The 19,945-nt window shown below is 41.7% G+C and overlaps 1 protein-coding gene across 7 annotated transcripts in view; it reads left to right on the top strand.

Annotated features, from left to right (window-relative positions):
- Positions 1 to 11,045: 11,045 nt before the first annotated feature.
- The window catches only part of MLIP (muscular LMNA interacting protein), a 129,077-nt gene continuing 120,177 nt past the window's right edge, over positions 11,046 to 19,945 (top strand). For 5 of the 7 annotated variants that reach the window (XM_080388681.1, XM_080388682.1, XM_080388684.1 and 2 more), the window contains exon 1: positions 11,046 to 18,452. In XM_080388681.1, the coding sequence (XP_080244807.1) occupies positions 18,390 to 18,452 (63 nt within the window). In that variant the 5' untranslated portion in view covers positions 11,046 to 18,389. The remainder of the gene's footprint in view (positions 18,453 to 19,945) is intronic. The other 2 variants (XM_080388685.1, XM_080388686.1) reach the window with 2 other exon arrangements.

The raw sequence follows: 19,945 nt of genomic DNA, 5'->3' as shown, positions 1-19,945 counted from the left end.
CTTGCCGTTTTTGAAGGCTGGAGTGACATTGGCTTTCCTGTAGTCCTCAGGCACCTCTCCTGTCCTCTGTGAACTTGGGAAGATGATGGAGAGTGGCTTGGAAATAACATCTGCCAGTTCCCTCAGCGTATACGGCATGTTCCTAAATACATTGAGAAAACAGACAACTTTGGTATACTAGAAACTGTAATGGATATCAAAGAGAAATGCTCCTGTGCCCACAGAAAGTGAATAAGCATGTACCGTGCTCCCACGATACGTAGGTTGCTGTTTTCTGCCTTTCTCCCATGTTGTTTCAGTGCAAGTCATGAGAAACCTTACATATATGAGAATCCCAGCAAATCTGTCTTCTTCATTTCCAGCTGATAAAGACTTCAGGAAAAAGACTTGATGCACTTATACCAGTTACAAATCTGCAGAAATCTAAGTATTGAATCCTTTCTTTATTCATCTCCTCAGGTTAGTTTTAGCCGTGTCAGAAAACTGTAATCCTACAATTTAACACAATAAGACTTCTTTCTTGTTTCTTCAGTCATTGTCTTAAATTTTTCAATTTTAAAAGCAAAACCAGTAGAATACTCAAGCAGAGAAGCACTATAAAAGACGACAGCTGAAGTGGGATTCGGAATGTTCCTGTCATCAACAAAGACAGATTTCTTCTGAAACTTGTTTCAAAAGACAGAGACCTTGCTCAAGTACAGTGTTTGATTGACCTGTTCCCATAACACCATATGACCTAATATTTCATTCTTCCAAGTTTTTTGTGAAGAACTGCTTTATCTCTTCTCCAAAAGATTTTCATGACTCTTAATCTTGTCAGGTAAGGGTGTTGATATTTTTATTGTATTTTTTTTTATTCTGACAAGGTAAGTCACTTTTAGAAATTGGGAGTCTGACTCCTCACTGCCTTGCATCTTGTGCACATTTGTACATGTTTGCAAAGAAGCCTGTGCGCAGCCCTGTTGGCTTAGCTAACCCTGTTCTGATCAAGTGAGCTTCAGCGGAGTGTAAGCACCCCTCTGCCATGTGATCTCCTTCTCCATTTCATCTGCTCGTGTGATTCGACTTCTGTCTAAGTAACTGAGTATTCCTGAGTCAGGATGAAAGATAAAAGTGGTATAGGCACTGTATTTACCTCCATAGTGTAGTGGTTAGGGAAATAATTTTGTGAATTTGGGATTAAATTCCTGCTTCAACAAATGTTTCTGTTTGCACGGTGCATCTTTTTTCCCTCTCTTCTTTGTAAGTAGTTTTCTCACAGGACTTGGTCAGAACTGACTCACTTCAAACTTCAAATTCTTGGATTTTGCAGAGCTTGTAATTAACAATGCTACATAAGAAAAAAACTTTAAAGAAAAGACATTGATTGTTCTTTTCAAGATACCATATTCCAGTACCTCAAAGTTAAAGAAAAAAAAAATCTACAAAGTAAACCCAACATATGGTAGACAATATAAGCACTGCAGACAATATAAGGAAAAATACATACAAGAGACAAGTAGACTCAAGCAAGGCACCTGGAGCCATGCTGTAGGACATAGCATTCTGTTTGAGGAAAAAAAAGAGGATAAATATTTGAACAATGACAGAAATGATCAGTAACATCTCTCCATGTGAAAGGCATCCTCGTGGACTGCTGGAATTTGGCAGGGGAGGAGGCTGTTCTGAATTCCTGGCCGTGTTCAGGTACAACCACTGCTTTTCACAGGAGCGATGAGTGTTCTTTGGAATCAGAGGGTTGGTAACAGTCATAAGTAGCCCCGCTTATGGGGGCAGTATCTTTTAAGTCTCTCAATGTGATCAAAGCAATGCGTTTTCTTCAGTGTTTTTACAGCATCAGGCCATAAATGATTACACGGAAAGCACTTGAATGAAAATCTTTGTATCAGGCTCCAGTGTCAGGGAAGTCACTATCCAGTGGTACATTAGAAGATGAAAGAAACGGAGCAAGGACAATTCTCATAAGCAGTTTGTATCATATAAAAGCCTTTTGTGTATGATGGCATTGCAGATATGACATGCTGAACGTTGATCTTTCATTTTTGTCTGCCGTGAGATGCAATGGTGAATTTAACTGAACTCCACCTTCCTTGCCTTGTGCATTGCCCTTGGGAGGCACTGAATGCTGAAGAGGAGGAGCAGAGAGGAGCTTCACTCTAAATGTGATGTGCCCAAATGTTACGTACATTACACGCTGGGAGACAGATAATACATTCAAGGTGTTCTCTTGCTATCTCAATAAGAAGTGGAGAAAATGCCCAGTTTTAAACCTGGCCTCAAAGATATCAATCTCTAGAAAATTCCCACAGAGGAAACTTTAGGGGAAAGCACCTGCAGTGGTGCTTGCCTGGTACATGGAAACTCCAGGAAATTGTGCTCAGCTGAATTACATTTTGGAGCAAATCACCAGGCGTAATGTGGGAAGAGCAACGAGCTTGTGAAATTGGGACAAGCTGCTCGGGTAGCCCTTGGTCAGAGCCCTCACCAGGCTGCTGCATGCAAAACAAAGGCAGCACATTAAAAAACACAGTGCCAGAGCTCAGGTGCGAATCTTTGGCAGTGCTTGAGAGCAGCACAGCTATTCTGAGCATAAGGATGGACTGGATGATGCAGTGCCCTGTCCTACGGCCGAGCTGCGATAGGTGCTGTCACGAGCCAGCCGCTGCCTGAGCGCAGCAGCACAGGCCACCCTGCGCTCTCCTTGTGCAGAGGTCTGCTGCTGCCCAGTGCGATGAGGTGCTTCATCCATGCCTGACCATAGGTTTATCTTCCCCAGGGTGTGGGAGAGGTTTATACCTCTCTCCATCTGACTTCACAATTCCTGGAATTTGGCCACAGGCCTCTAAAGCAGTGAAACAGCACTGTAACGCACCAGGGAAAGGGATGCAGACAGGGGTTTCTGAGTCCAGGAGCACTGAGGTGCACCATAAAACACGTGCCAGTTAAAATGTTCCTGATAACGTGCTATAAAAAGGAAGGTGTGTTGAATCCCTCAGCAGGGTTTGCAAATTCGTGTTGTTGCATACATGCAGCTGCACATTAAATGGTTCTTGTCGTGCCCGCCTTGCCCCCTGCCCCAGCCACCTTTCCTGCCATAGCCTGGCTGCCTCACCCGCTTCCCACCTGGTGGTGAGGTTGCTTGTGGGTAATAAATTCACAAGGAATTAATTAGATCTGTTTCTCCCTCTTTAACTTGTATATCCTGTATGTTTTCTTTTGGGGAGAAGGTTGCTTTTATCCATTGTCTCTGTCTCTGGGAGTGAAACATCGCATTGCTTTAATTAAAAAAGTTACCAGATGCCAGTTTGGTCTGAACTGTGCAGCAGTTGGCCAGCCTATTCTCTGCTCTTCTTGTTGGATGCATTTTAGCATCTTCTTTTTAAAACTGTTATTTAAAAATCCAGCTGTGTAACATTATTAGGCAGGACTAAATTTTCTCCTTCACTTTAAATTTGATTTAGGTGGTTTCTTCTATGAACAGTCACTATCAAATGCAGCCTTTTGCATCTAGCAAAGGTATGCTTTTATTGTTTAGCGAGAAGTCTGAATTTCCTGTTGTTCAAGTCTAAAATACTACTGCCATCACCAGTGATGACAAAAAAGGTAAAATTAAGTATGAAATCATAACATTGTTTATGAGGTTTGTGTAAACCCCTGTAAATGCTGTCAGCTGGAGAGATTATTTTATTTTCCCCTGTTTCCACCAGCTGAAGGGACTAGCCTGAGCACTGGTGTCAGTGAAAATCAGCTGTTGAGTCAAATTTCAAAAATATGTACTATTTAGATATATGGAGTTGAACTAGACAGGCTTCCCTGTTAGATGCTTTTTTTAGCTGGGGAATATTTTCTTCAGAAAGCGATCTCTTTGAACTAGGGTTAAAGGTATGCCTGGTTTTCTTCCAAAAGGCTAATCCAAATCCTTTTCCCCTGCCCCTATTCATTCAAACTTGGGCTTTTCATGTGTTGTATCACCTTCAGATTTGTAGGCGCTCTCCCCAGCGGCTGGCCTTGCTCTCAGCTGTGCTTTGCCCTGTCGCAGCTGGTTGTGCCTTTCATGTGAAGCTTGGGCTTTAGCTGTGACTCTTGCCTTGAGAACTTCCTTCTGCTAAGGCTGGAGCGTGGATCTGTGAGGGGGGAGGCCAAGGGAAGGGGAAGGCTTATATTGTTCTGTTTGGTTTTGGTTTTGAAAAAGTTATAAAAGGACATAATTAATTGTCCTTTATGGACTGTTCTGCAATATGGTTTTTGGACAACCATTTTTATTGGAAGTGTAAAAGGAAAGCACACATGCACGACTGGAAATTAAAAATTACTGGATGTTAACCTGTTGGCAGGACATCTCATTTATCGTGCTTGAAGAAGATGCTTTCATCTGAAGCATCATAGCTAGTTCTAGTTGTGGGTTTGTTCCTATCCTGTTTCAATATGAAAGAATTTTTGTAGCCACTACTGCAGCTGAATTGCCCCAGGTTATTTAGATGGGTTTGGTTTAGTGCTTCTTGCAGCGGACTAGGAGTGCACAGGCAGCTTGTGCCTGTGCTTCAGTTGAGGAATGACATCTTTCAGCAGAGGGTGGTAATTCCATTAAACGAGAGTGTCTGAAATAATTTGATTTTTAGCTATGCCTGATTTAAGCAAAAATAAAATTTTATAATGAATCTTTTTAGTGTCTGTAGTCTTAGTGTTTATGTTGACAAAGTATGAGAAAGATGCAAAGAAGGTAGTGAAAGAAGTTCCCACAGTGAACACACTGGTTTTGGTAAAGGACACATCTTTTGCAAAATTTACTTTTTAGGCACTGAAAATGTAATTTTGGGGAAAAAAAAAGGAAAATAATAACCTGTTTCAAAGGATTAATCATACATATTTCTATATGTATATTCTACATATTTTGATGGTTTGGGATTGACTGGTACTTTAAGTATTATTTTAATAATGAGTGCATGATGGTGGAAAGTGAGTAGGAGGACTTTTGTGATTTCAACAGAAATATTTTAAACAAGTGCAGCCACCATTCAGTAAAAAAATAGTGGAGTAAAACAGTGGAACAGCACAGGCTCCTGGTTAATCTATTCTCCTACACCAGGATCAACTTCTGAAGAGTTACTGGTAGAAGATGGAAATTCCACACCTTCCCACATGCCTTAGGCAAGCAACTCAGCTCAGCTGCCTGTGTTGGAAAGGTTTTCCTTGTTTCCATCCTAAACGTCTCTGTCTTGCCCTGGCTATAATGGGCAGTGGAAATAGTTTGCTTCCTCTTTGCTGTGATTGTATTTTTTGCACATGAAATCTGTCCTCCTCTTTTCCCTCAGTTGTGATGCAGCAGGAAATGTACATTCAAACATGAATATTAAAGAAAAGCTCCAAGAACAAAACTTGTCTATTTAATAGGGTAAAGCTGTGGTCAATGAAGATAAGCATGGAAATCTGAAAGCAAGGGTAAAATTTCCCTGGGATTCCAGGAAGAGAAGCACTGAGTTTGAGAAAAGAATGGAACAAAAGATAATGCAAGTTCAGAGTTCTTTAGTTTTGTTACTTTGTTGTGTTTTTTTTTTAAAAAAAAACAGAACTGGAAGAGGAAAGGAAGCTGATAAATCTTAGCTTGTTACTTTCCTGGAGCTAGGGTGAATGTGAAGACAGTGATGGAGAGTGCTGGGTTCCTAGGGGAGATAGGTAGATGAAGATGGAAAGGCCACTGTGGTTAGAAATTGTGATGTGTATTTCTTACATCCATTTTGTGTTGTGTTTTGTTTTTTCATTTTAAAGGAGATTCATGGATAATTTTTCATACTAGGAGAGAGAAAGATGCTAGTAGAGGCCTCAGCCTCTTGTTGCTGAATTTAGACCTTGTACAAACGCATACTCTGTTACTTAATTGGGTTTGCTCTCAAGTTGCAATTGCATAGGTGGCACAATTGACAACCAAGAGTTGTTTTGCCATTGGTACCTATGATTCAGCTGAGAGGAAAACAGGGCTCCTCCGCATCAGGGTGTGTGTGTGGGTGCAGAGTGGGACAATTGGCTGCAGAGGAAGGAGCAGCGGTGGGTTTGGGGACAGCAGCAGTATGGGCTCACATGGAGTTTCAGAGGGAGAGTGGGCAGGGAGATGTGCAGAAAGCAGAGGGACACAGCATATGCCTGCACTTGAGCCAGAATAATTGATTTGTTAGAGAAACTCAGCAGTATGTTCTCCACATCAGCATCAGTGGGTGTATGTGCGAGATTTCACCTGCCTTGAGAGGATACAAAGGGACTACTCTAGGTCAGAGCTGAGCCCGTTCTCCTCTCGGGAGTGCAGGTGTGTCCGGCCTTTGCAGCACTTCTGGGCTGAGATGCTATTCAGCCTCTGCTGTAGGAAGTTGGTCTGTCATCTGGTGCCATTTCCTCTTTATCTGCAGCAGCATTAAAGATTAGATGAGAGGTTTCCCCCAGCACCACTTATTTCATGGAAGCAGTTGAAACAATTTCCACAGAAATGTTGGATGAGCATGAACTGATGGGCAGGCAGTCATCTAATGGGGAGCCCAACCGGGGCTGTTGGGAGCAGGGTCATGCTGCAGGCATGGAGGGGGTGTCCTCCAGAGGCTCTGCCACAGCTCAGGTGCTAGAGGTGTGCAGGCTTTCAGACCATGGGCGTAGGAGAGTGTGTCATCAAGGAAACGAGGTGGGTTTTGGGGGAAGTTGTGAAAGCCTAACTACAGCTTGCAGTGCATTGAACATAGGGGAGACATGTGAAAGAGTATTCGTGCCAGAACTGAGCATCCTGTGGGATTTGTTCCTCCAGCAGTATTGTTACAATCTCAGATTTATGTTTCTTTCAGATGCAGATAATTAACTAAAAAAGAAAAAAAATGGAGGACTAATTTTTTTGGTGATAATTAAAATGAATAATGGTTTCTGAATTAAAGAGCATTTCAGACTGCCTAAAAAATATGTCTCCAAAGAACCTTTGTGCCAGATCAAAACTCCCGAGTGTGTATGTTTGAGTGTAGTGGTGGACTGAAATATCCCGCTAGAACTTTGTGTTATTTTAAGTTTTTAGGGTTACGCCTCTCTGACAGCTAGAACTTTTTTTTCCATTCTGCATTTCATCAATTAAATTCACTTTGTGATTGTAAGACTTAGTCCCATTGCAATATTTGAAAGATACTATGCAAGAATCAGGCTCCAAAAGTTGTGAAATGTTTTGAGGAAAAGCTTTTTTTAGAGAATTGATTCAATTCCTTACAAGTGGGATCACTGGGGAGTAGAAACCAGGCTGAAAAAGAGTATTTCAATAACTGACATTCAAAATGACTAAGGGCTATCCTTCAAGAGGAAAAAAGAAGTACTGGTGAGTCTTCCTTCATACTTGCTAATGAAACACATGCCTGGTCTTGGGGAAATGCACACATGTCTATTTTTGAGTGGCACAGGACACAAAGAAGGGTCTTCCCTGAGCTTTGAACAGACAGCTCAATGAAACGCAAAGCCTCATCCTGGATATTTCTGCAGGTAACTTCAGATAGGGCATAGACCTCCACACTAGTTCTCGAGGTGGCAGAATTTCAATATATGATATGTCATCTGTATGTATAGGATGTGCATTTGTTGTAGCACAAAGCAGCTTGGCTGCTGCTTATCATTAAGAAAGAAACACCTTTCAGCAATTAACAGAGCCAAGAGAAATATCCAGTGCATGGAAGGTTTACAAATGCTATCAGGTGTGCATGACAGAAGCAAATCTTCTTAGGAGTTGTTAACTTGGCCAGTACTTAAAATCTATATAGGTTATTTAAATCTTCCAGAAATGTGTACTATTTAGTCTAAGCAAAGGGGGGGTGGGGTGGGGGGGGGTGGGAGAGAAAGATAATTGGACATTCAATACGCCAAGGAATATAACTGGATTTATACCTGATTTTTAAGTGAGTTTAATGCTATCATGTGTGAGATTTAGCTCTGGACTGACACCTGCGCTGGGGTACCTGCATGCAGTGTGCCTGCCTGGGAGCCAAGGGGGTGCCAGGCCCCCCAGCAATTAGTGGTGTCAGAGCTACTGCAGTCGGGGAAGCCTGTGGAATGATTAATATTATTTCAATGCGGAAACCTACCGGCTGGCTAGCTGAACAGCCATGAAGCAGCTATGTGCTTGTGTAATTTCTGAAATGAAATAATGCATAGCAAAGAAATAATATGTAAACGATTGAACTGTGTAGCGTCAGCATTAAACATTCTTATAAAGTGTGAAGAAATGAAACAAAGTAACTGATAAATAAGAAATACTACCTTCCCTGAAAATTTTCAGACTAACGGTAAGGTGGACATTTTATATATTACACGTTACTGTATTACCTGCTCCTTAGATATATCGACTTACTATTATATCTATTTTCATTACATGTTTAATTTTTTTTGAAAATTAGTAACTTAGGATGACTTTGTGCATCAGAGTTAAACTTGTAATAATCCATTCATTGATACAAACCATTACTGATACGTTATTTGGCTATACATAAAGAAGCTGGCATTCTCCTCTTTTCTCAGTTACAACATTTAAATTAATTTTAAATCATTACAATGTAGTTCTCAAAGAACACAAAGTTCTTGGCCAAAAAACCTGATTTGAATCAAATCCATGTATGCATATTTATCAACTAATGAATTTACACATTGATATTATGTCTTAATGTTTCCCTTAAATGTATTTTGTCAGTAAAAAAGCCAAAATATGTAATTTTTTCAAAGATCAATAATTGATATGCTCTCTGATCCTTAATTAATCCTTTGTTGCTTTCAGGTGCAGTATTTAATGAATAATGAAGTTAAATAAAAGTAGATGTATATTTTTCATATACATACTTAAATATTTTTAAAGATCTTTTTATCTTCTTTTTTTTTGTTGTTTTTTCTATGGAAGGGTTCTTTTTGTTTGTTTGTTTAGATTAGCTAATGAGAGGAAAAGCAATTCATCTCAATTTGGCTTTAATGATGAATGCATTTTTGGCATAGAACAATTTCCCTGTCAGGAAGCTGGAAACAAAATGAAACAAAAGGAGGGCTAGGGAGAATTTCCATCGTTATTGGATGTGGGGGAAACACAGAGACAAAGGATGAGGAAAAGGCTGAGGTACTTAATGCCTTCTTTGCCTCAGTCCTTAATAGCAAGACCAGTTGTCCTCCAGGTACCCAGCGCCCTGAGCTGGAAGACAGGTACGGGGAGCAGCATGAAGCCCCCATAATCCAAGGGGAGATGGTCCGAAACCTGCTACACCACTCAGACACACACAAGTCCATGGGGCTGGATGGGATCCACCCAAGGGTACCGAGGGAGCTGGCGGACGTGTTCACCGAGCCACTTGCGATCGTTCATCAGCCGTCCTGGCTGACCGGGGAGGTCCCAGCTGCGTGGCAGTTAGCCAGCGTGATGCCCATTGACAAGAGGGGCCAGAAGGGGGATCCAGGGAACTGCAGGCCTGTCAGCCTGAACTCAGTGCTGGGGAAGGTTACGGAGCAGATCAGCCTGAGTGCCATCATACAGCACATGCAGGACAACCGGCAGATCAGGCCCAGTCAGCATGGGTTTAGGAAAGGCAGGTCCTGCTTGACTAACCTGACCTCCTTGTATGACAAGGTGACCCACTTACAGATGAGGGAAAGACTGTGGATGTTGCCTACCTAGACTTTAGTAAAGCCTGTGACACAGTTTCCCACATCATTCTCCTGGAGAAACTGGCTGCTCATGGTTTGGATGGACATAATGTTTACTGTGTGAAAAACTGGCTGGATGTCTGAGCCTGTGAATGCAGTTCAGTCTATTTGGTGGCTGATCACAAGTGGTGTTCTCCAGGGCTCGGTACTGGGGCCAGTTCTGTTTAATATCTTTATCAGTGATGTGGAGGAAGGGATCAAGTGTGCCCTCAGTAAGTTTGCAGATGGCACCAAGTTGTGGGGGAGTGTTGATATCTGCTTGAGGGTAGGAAGGCTCTGCAGAGGGATCTGGACAGGCTGGGTTGATGGGCTGAGGCCAGTTGTATGAGATTCAGCAAAGAGAAGTGCCAGGTCCTGCACCTGGGTCACAGCAACCCCATGCAACACTACGGGCTTGGGGAAGAGTGGCTGGAAAGCTGCCTCATGGAAGAGTGTGCCCAGGTGGTCAAGAAGGCCAATAGCACCCTGGCTTGTGTCAGAAACACTGTGGCCAGCAGGGCAAAGGAAGTGATCATCCTCCTGTACTCGGCACTGGTGAGGCCACACCTCGAATCCTGTGTTCAATTTGGGGCCTCTCAGTACAAGACCTTGATGTGCTGGAGCGTGTCCAGAGAAGGGCAAAAAAACTGGTGAAGGGTCTGGAAAACAATTCGTATGAGGAGCGGCTGAGGGAACTGGAGTTGTTTAGCCTGGAGAGGAGGGGGCTTGGGGGGATCTTATTGCTCTCTACAGCTACCTGGAAGGATGTTTAATGAGGTGGGTTTCAGTCTCTTCTCCCAAGTAACGAGCAACAGGACAAGAGGAAATGTCCTTAAGCTGCACCAGGGGAGGTTTAGGTTTGGTATAAGGAAAAATTTCTTCCCCAAAAGGGTTGTCAACCATTGGAACAGGCTGCATGTGGAAATGTTAGAGTCACCATCCCTGGATGTGTTTAAAAGATGTGTGGATATGGCACTTAAGGACGTGGTTTAGTGGTGGACTTGGCAGTGCTAGGTTAACGGTTGGACTCGATGATCTTAAACATCTTTTCCAACATAAACAGTTCTATGGTGCTGTGAAGCCCTGTGGTGTTACACCTCTCACATGTTTTTCTCATCACCCGCTTTTCCCCTGTACCTTTAACATGCCCCCTTTAAACACTTCCCTGCTCTTGATCTGACTCTTTTCTCTGAAATCTTTCACATCTTGCTGAAGATCCCTCGGATAATCCTCACGCGCCCTTCCACTTCCGATGAAGATACCGACCAGTTGCCCCCAGACCCGGATGACTTTGAGCCCGAGGAGCCCGACAGCGCAGAAGGCCATGCCTATTCGGACTGTCTGAACAGTGCTTTTTATCCTCCCTAATAAAGTACTTTTCTGGAAAGAATTCATGGGTGGTTTTCTTTCCCGTTTTTTGATTATATTTAATGTAGTACTTGAACCGCTATGCCTTATTTCTATGGAAAACCGTTACATGGAGGATGGATTTGAGCTGAGGGAGTAAAACCCATGGTTGTATTTCTTTGCCTTGAACTTCCCTTTGGCCAGAACCTGTGCACGTGAAACAAAACGAACTGGGTGAGGTTATGTGAATGACACCACGTGTTTCAACAGTGACTTGTAAAGGCATCCTACAGCACCTAAACACAATGCTGAAAAAAGCAGGTCATTTTTTCATTCAGAAGGTACTTCACCCATTTGGAAACACACTGAAAACAATAGTATAATTTGGGTTGTTTCTTTTAAATCTTATGCCCATGCTTTGTCTATATAGCTCACCTTTTTGTCTACCCCCAGATTCCTTTGAATTGTCCCTTTTGATGTGGTTTTCTATGAGAATAAAAAAATCCTTTTCTGTCTTTTAAATAGTGCTGGTTTTTTTTCCCCTGCAGAGAAATGTTATTTCCATTGGAATTCTGTATCTCACTCTAGCGTAATTAAGAGCAGTTTCTCCAGGTATATCAGTAATACAAAGGTATATCAGATTTGAACAGGACCTGTAAATTACATTTTATTAGATCTAAATGCAGAAGGCATCTTATGCAACTATGCACCTGAGATTGAATTAAGAAGCAATTTCTTATGCTTGAGGAATTGAGACACTTTTATTTCTTCTCCTGACTTGCATATAACCAGAATACCTTAAATTTGCCTTACTCTGACATGCCAGTATTTTGTGTATAGATTTATATATGTGTGTGTGTGCACACGTGTGTGTGTATAAGGTACGCATTTAAGAGCAAATATTCTTGTGCAATAGCGTTCTTTATTCTCTTCGCTGCTATTCAGGTTTCTAATGCATTTTGAGGTGCTTAACGAGAACCTTTGGGGATTGTTCTTTATTTGGGGTTCCATGGTGCTGCCTTAACTCAGGTAAGGTCTGGCCTTGCTAGACTGGGATGTCATGACTTTTTTTCGTGTGCATCAAGTGTGCATAGATGTTTTTTATGATGTATATATGGTTTCTTTTCCTGTAAATATAATATGGCACAACTCAGTGACCTGGTAAATTCTCATCTTTTACTCACATTCTTAAATTTTTCTCAGGTGATCATTCATATTTTGCTTGAATGAATGCTGGTAACTGGCTTTTCAGGAATTCGGAAGTTCCCAGGAGAGTATGCCTGTTACAGTTAGAACAATATCTCCGACTGGTAAAAGGAGTGTTTTATTTTGAAAAGATAGGTTTGCAATAAGATTATGATATCAGGATTTCTCTTGCCTCTCAACTGCATCCACTGTGGCTTTTTTATTATCTTGTACATTACAATTTTAATTGAAGATAATATATCAGCAATAGGAATATTAAACTAGTTTTCATTCATTTACAAAATGAACATTACTTTAGAATCTGCTATGGCTTTAATAATACGTACTGCATTATGTGTATAAACATTTCAATTTGAATTAGCTTAAATGATATTGATAAATGAAATTACTTAAAAGAATATTTGCTTCTCATCCCTTTTCATCCTCCAAAATAAACAGGGTTCTTCCTCCATGACTTAATGTTTGATCAGTGCATATTGTAAAAAATATCAATATCAACCACCTCAGAAACCATAAACACTTTGGCAATCCAGCTATTAACATATGGTTTAGTAATGCTTTATTATGTATTACTAGACTACAGAAAAAGTAAACTCATTCTGCTGTCGTAAACCAGCCCTGGGCTGCAGAATAAGTTGTAGTTGAGAGTTAGTGAAATAAAGTAGGACTTCTGATACGAACTCTGTATTTTCATTCTTTTTCCTCCTCATGCACAAGTGTGTGTTTGAGATTCTTTAATAGGTCTTGGAAGTCAAAATGTTTGCTATCAAAATTATGTGTTCTTAACCAAATGCTCTCAGCATCCAGATAGCTTTTAAGCACTTGGATCTTTTATCTGTCCTTGTCAACTGCATTTGTTTTCAAGGCAAATTTCCTATTGCAGTGTAGAGATTTTTGCTGTGGGTATAAATGTATGATGGTAACACTCTTTGTGGAAAAAATGGAACACAAGTTGATGAATGAACCCAAATAATTTTGTAAATGGACAGGCAACTCTGGAAAAGATACCAGTCAAAGCTTCTGCTAGACATTTATTCAGGCTTTGCTTAAACAGAAAATGTTGGGGCAGGTGATTGCATTGCACTTTTCTGCAAAAGAGGGCAGAGGTGGAGGGCAGATGCTAGTGTCCTTATCAGCACTGAGTAATGTCTCTTTTTGAGGTTTGGTGTTTGATAAGAGTGGGCAGAGACAGAAATGGAAAAGGCACAAAGGGAGTTGGTCTGTTAATGACAGCTCGTATCCCATGCTCTCGGTTCCTGCTGACATGGGTGGTGCCTAGAAAAAGCCCACTATCTGCCCATGCAGCAGTCACTTGTTTTCCGTGCCCAACTGGCTTCTCCTCATTCCCAGCTGCCACATCAGTTAAAGATAACTAAGAAGGTATTTAATGTTTTCCCAGTGTATTTTGTTAGCCAGGTCTCATCATTGCCACATCCATCATTGTGGAAGAAGGCAAGGCAAATGGTACCACTGAATAGGGGAGGGAACTTTTCTTTTGTGATGCATCTATTGAAATGCATTTTACAGCCTGTGATAATTTGGTTTGCTGGGATACAGCAGTAATATTCAGGGACATCATGTGTATATAGCTGAAGCAACGGACGTCCAACAGAAAAGAGGTTAGTTGTCCCACTGCTGTCTGTACTCCTGCAGGACACCAGGTGCAGGACCTTGCCAGCACAAGGGTAGCCCACTTTAACACAATTGAGTTAAAAGACCTGTGAAGAGAAGAAAGCACTTACAGCTTCCATGGAGTTCCATACCAGAGAAAGCTCGGAGCTCTCAGAATCAATTGCTTGTAATGTTGAAATAACTTTCCTTGTTTTTATCCTCAAACATATTCAGACTTGCCCCTTTGGAGAAAATTTGTCAAGGAGCCTCCTGCTCCCCGTACGTGACATGTAAGGCTCTGCTTCCTCACATGCAAAGCAGAGACTCGCTGCGCCTGTTAGTGTTTCCCTCTTTTTCCACGCCTGCTACCTCAGTTCCCGCAGAGCCAGCGAGCTGGACCAGGGAGCGACAGCAGCAGCTGCCGGGTGCCGCGGCAGGAATGTGGACCCTCCTCTCCTAAGGATCAGCTTCCCGCCCTCGGCTCCCAGCCGCCTGGAAGGTAAGCCTGCTCCGTATACAGTCCCGGCAGCTCCGTCATGCTCTTCATTTCTGCAAGGAACGTGTCATGAAATAGCAGCTAGAAATGCTACCGAGGTCCTGATGTTTCCAGGCATGTGCATGTGACCTTGGGTGGACGTGCTGGAGTAATGTAGAGGATGCTTGCTGCTCTGGCACGCTGGGGCTGAGGGAAGGGTGGGCAGCAGAAATAACCTGGAAAGCTTAACCTGTGGCTTCTGCTGGACTGGTGGTTACCAGTAGTGAGGGAGCCGACTGAGTTTTGCGCTTGTTTTATCTTTTAACTTTTTGACTTGTTTTAAGTGTGGGACAGAAATTGTGTCCATATCAGCCCTCTAAAAATCACTGTGGATGTGCTTTGTGTATTAGTCTTAGGTTTTTTAACTGGTATATGTGACTTATGTAGGTGGCTTTCAACTGAGTATTGAGCACATCAGGGACAGAATGAATACTTCTGACTGTTAAATGCTTACGGTGGTCTGATGCTGAGCAAATAAAAGCTACCAGCTTAAGAAGGAAGTGGTGCAGATGTATGACGTGTGATACAATCATTGGCAGGCATCCCTGGGCTGCAGCCAAGTCAGGCTGAAAATGAAAAAAGTGCAAAGTAAAAGAATTGCAGTAGTGGCATGAGTGAAAACACAGCTGAGAGTGACACACAAACACCATGACAGTCACTTGCGTCCTTCTCAGGAACAGCAGACACCAAGACATAAAATGCATCTGCTTAAACGGTTTATTTATACAATACTACTATTTTGGATATTGAGTACTTGGCTTTTACAAAAGAAACCAACAAACAACCCTCCCTCTTCATTAGTTTAATCTCCTGGCCTCCTGTTAGGTCCTGCTCTGAGAAGCAAAACAGGTGTCAAGAGACCAGTGACTGTAATACAAAGAAGTAATTGAAAATAGCACAGTAATTTAGGCAGTGTCTAGAACATGCTTTTTACTTAGCACCTGTTTACTATGTCCCTTGCAAAGTAGAACAGGAAATACACAGTTACTAACAGTGTTTTAGAGAGTCCTTGGAATAGAATAACTACTATTTCTGTGTAGGAATAAGAAATGTACTCCCATAATTATATAAAACCAAATTCTCGTGTGGTTTGGGTCATGATGTTTCCTCAGGTTTAGTGTTAATATGTCATGCTGAGCAGGCCATGTTAGATAACAAGGTGCTGTCAGCCTTTTTGTGCAGTCTCCAGGGTCCTTATGTATTAACATCCAGGCTACAGAAGAGCTTGCATCCCGTGTTTCTTGTGCTCTCTGATTTCAACACAATGTCATGAAGTTTGGTGTTGTATTCTGTTGCATTCTTATCTTTTTGCTCCCCTGTGCCCATCTCCAAAGCAGTCTGCTCCAGCTCACTAGAACTTGCACAGTCACCAGCATGATGCATCTAGAATACGAATTTCCATTCATGAGAAATAGAGTAATTAGGTCTTTCCCTATCCCAGTGTTTTACTTTTCACTTCTCCCCCCCCTCCCCTCCCTGGCTTTTTATGGAATGTTCTGTTCAGACTGTAGCAGCCACACAGTAGAAGGGGAAGGGGAAGGAGTTTTTTGTTGTTTTTTTTTTTTTTTTTTTCATGTGAGTGCTATTAGACACCTTTACAAGAATGTTAATGGAAAACCCCCTTGTAAAACTGCATACTCTCATCAGCATCTTATGTTGAAGTTATGAGTAAAGTCACTTCATGGTCACTTCGTTGGGTTTTTCTGTAGTGATTGCCTTTCACATTCACATGGGTTTGCTGATACATGAAAACAGTATGAGACCCTGGAAATAGAGAGTATAAATGTGATTGAAGATTAAGTTTTAGGGTATTTAGTGTGAGTGCTAGGTTACAGAAAGCATAAACTCCAGATAAAATCTGCCATGCGGGTGTAACTCTGTATGGACGTATGTCTCAAGTCCTGCATTGCTGGTTCATTGCACCAGTGACAGCCTGCTCTTTTACCGACACAGGTATTCCCCAGCACGAGGGGGGAGCGACCCCTCGGGGAGCTGCCGTTTGGGAAACTGCCGACAGCTGGGGTATCCCAGTCACTGGTGGGACAGGGCTGGGTGGGGAGCGCACCGAGCGCGCACAGCTAAACGTGCCCACCTGAGATGCTCCAGTCCTTGTCTGTGATTCAAAACCATTGCAAACCGACAAGTTAGTGGGAGCAGAGGTGCTTCAGGTTTTTCACCTGTGCTGCAGTAACGGTCAGTAATGTAAGCAGCAGCGTAGTGTAAGCTGCTGTTTGGATCCCACTGAAGACCTCCTTTGAGGGCGTTAAGTGGTGCAAAGCATTATGTGTGTCCCTGGCCACAGGGATAAGTTTCAGCCTCACAGAAAAGATTTTGGAGATACGAACTTCTTAATACTGTTTGCCTTCCTGCTGAAGAGCACAGCAAAACTATAGCTTTTCTCTGGGTATCATGTCACTTGCTCTTGTTCCTTTTATCCCAGCACTTCCAGGAGACACAGTGGGGTGTATTTTTACCCTTGTGACATCAAGCTCATATTTATTCCCTCTACTATAGCAGCCCTTGTAGTTGTGACTGGTTCTTTGTGTTTGCGTTGCAACATTTACTTTTTTGCTGCCTGCCTTACACATCTGAAAAAGAGAGACTAAGGACAATTAATTGTAGCTGGAGCAACTTTTTCTTTATTCTGAAGAATGTTTCAGAACAGGAACACTCTAAGATTTTTTGGGTTTTCTTGGTCAACTTTTCATATGTAAACTGTATAGACTGTTGTTTGACAACTTCTTTGGCTGTCTTCTTCCTATCCAAGGCTCTAAAGATCACGTGAGTATAGCATCTATCAAGAAAAAAAGAGAGTGCCTAGTTTTGACTGTAATTTCCACAAAGGCAATTGGAAAATGATAGATGAAAAAGGTTTTTGTGGCTATTTATTTATTTATTTGTTCATTTATTTGAGAAGAGTCTTCTTTCACTATTGTGAAAAGAGAGGAAGAGAGGAAAACTATGTGTGTTTTCTTTACTAGGGATTTAGTGAGGTGCCTGCCAGATTTACAAAGGGCTACATGTTTCTTAAGGAACCACAGATCGACCAGAGAGCACATTCTTATTTAACAGTAGCAAACATTTTCTGTGTGATTTTGTGTCGTTGTGCTTCCCCTTCCCTTGCTGGTACACGCAGAGCCAACCTTTGTGTGAATCACCCCTGAGACCGTATGAGCCGAGTTGATGTGGCAACCGAAGGGTGTGTTATAAACCTTGGCATCCGCAGCAAAGCCGTCAAGAGGTTCCCCCGGCACTGCAGTTTCTAATATTGGCCTCCTGACTTTGTCGTTGTAAACCAGAGCCAGGTTATTCTTCTGCAGTCAACTAACAGACTCTGCAACCACCATCTGTATAGGCATTAGCTCCATTGTAGATTCTCGCTGGTCATTTCTTGTAGGTAGGAGTGCTCATAGTGCCTGCTGAAAGTTTTGCAATTCTTTCTGCATTTCGAAAATCCAAGAAGATGTCATGTTCTGATATTAGGAGAGTACAGTCTACACGAGCATGTATTAGGTTAGCTCACTCCCAGCTACTCAACAGGGAAAGATCAATAGTCATGCCGAAACACCACTTTAAAATACTGTTCTGTACGCTTTCTGACTCTCTGTAACAACATTTGATGCCAGCTAATCATATGTGTCGTTTTACTTGCTCAATAATCTCCATGAACACAAGTTAGTGCTACTGAAACACTCATTTCCGTGGACTTTTTCAGTGTAAGCTCTGGGGGTAGAGGGGGTGAGGGGGGAGTGAATGGGGCCGGTAACCAAAATCCCTCCTGAACAGTTTGCTGTGATGCCAAACCAAGGTTTATTGTTATCAGAGGCAGCTGCCTGCCCTCTCTCCACACTTCTATTTGTGGATTTTCGACAGCTATAAATGGAAACATGCGCTGACCAGAAATCACCACAGTGCTGCCTGATACTTCTCTCTCCTGACTCCAAAAGTACAGGGATATCTAACATGTAGTCAGGTTAAGTCACTTCTGCTCAGGATATTAGGGTGGTTTGTTTTCCCCTGGGAAATGGAGTTAGGAAAACGTGAAAGAAAAGTCTCAGGAAGAGAAGCTTTAGAGGAAAAGCAAATGGTAAGATATGATGAAAAATGTTAATTTTATGATTTTTTTTAATTTAGTGATAAGAAGGAAAGGCAAATCATCTGTTGTACTTTAGTATTTCCCAGGTTCCTTTAACCACTGACCTTGAAGATTAAAACTTCTTTCATGTATGTCAAATTGATTATGACAGTGCATTTATGTGGAAATTACAGAAATTTGTGAATGCCTTTTGTGTGCATGTGAAGTGCAAAAACTGAAATGTAGTTCGATGTTGATTTGTTGTCATAACCCAGACTGAAAGCTAATAGCCTATGGTTTTCTTGGATTTTTCTAAGGGAGTTTGTCTAAGGGAATTTTATGTCTTTTATATGCTTTTCCATAACTTTAGATCAGCAAGTGGCAGAAGAAATTTTTTGCCTGTGTCTGGAGATTACTGAAAAGAGGTGTGGCCAAAACAAATTATTAAGCGAAAGTGAAAATGGTCAAAACACAGCTTATTCCTAATTAGTTTTGGCTTGAAATGGGATTCATAATTTGTCTTGCTATAACAAGGTTATTTTCCTGATACCACAAAAAGGGCAGTTTATTCTTGGCTTTGCAAAGCTGTGAAGAAAGGTGGCCGTCACTTGTGTTAAGAAACAAATTAGCGCTGAATTTTTTATCACTTATCTTAAACAGTGGTGGTGTTGCGTTGGTTTGGTTTCATGGTGAGCCAGTGTTTACTCTTGTTTAATCACAACATTTGCCTCTACTAGCTTCAGTTAAGTGAGACTTGGCAAGCTTGTGTGTTAGTGAATAGTTTTAAATACAGCTTCACCAGGGCAAGGTGCAGTGGGTAGGAAATAGGGGGAGTGCTTAAACTGAAAGTCATGACTTGGCCTTAAAGTACCTTTTCTATTTTTTACCAAAAGGAGTGTTTATCTAAAGAGTAATATCTGAAAGAGCGTTATTGCTAAAGCTTCAGCATGAAGTTATAATATGAATGTTACCTTGACATTTTACTTGTTCATTTTCTCATTAATGAATTAATACTTCAGGCAATGACCTCATTTTGAATTTGTGGTTGATATATAAAGTATAAGGAAAACTCTTCAAATTTAAAAACAATTGTAAAATCCAAAAAAGCTTCAGGAAAGCTTTCAAAGGAAACCTTTGAAATTTTGTTGTAGCTGGTATGGAGAAAATATGTAACAATGTAATGAGACAGTATGATTATCTAATTGCGGACTGCATCCTGATGCACGAAGAGTTGAACAGGCAGGCAACCTTAAGTGAGGTTTTTCCAAAATGCAGAGTGCTTCATTTGGAACCCTGGCGATCTTCTGATGACTTTTTCTGTGTGCATCATGTACTAATTTTAAGAATGACAAACTGGAGCAGCCAGGGACCCCACTGATGGGAGCCATGTTAATGCCTGTGCCAGGCCACCCGCTGTTCAGTCATATCAAAACTGAATCCTCCTAACACGTCGAGCTGAGAGGGGCCCTGTTAGCAGCAGCAGGTCACATCCCTGTGTGTGCTCA

Source organism: Falco punctatus (assembly GCF_963210335.1).
Source record: "Falco punctatus genome assembly, chromosome: 5".
Lineage (NCBI taxonomy): Eukaryota > Metazoa > Chordata > Aves > Falconiformes > Falconidae > Falco > Falco punctatus.
Note: the sequence above shows the minus strand (reverse complement) of the source record. Positions and strands in the feature narration are given on the sequence as shown.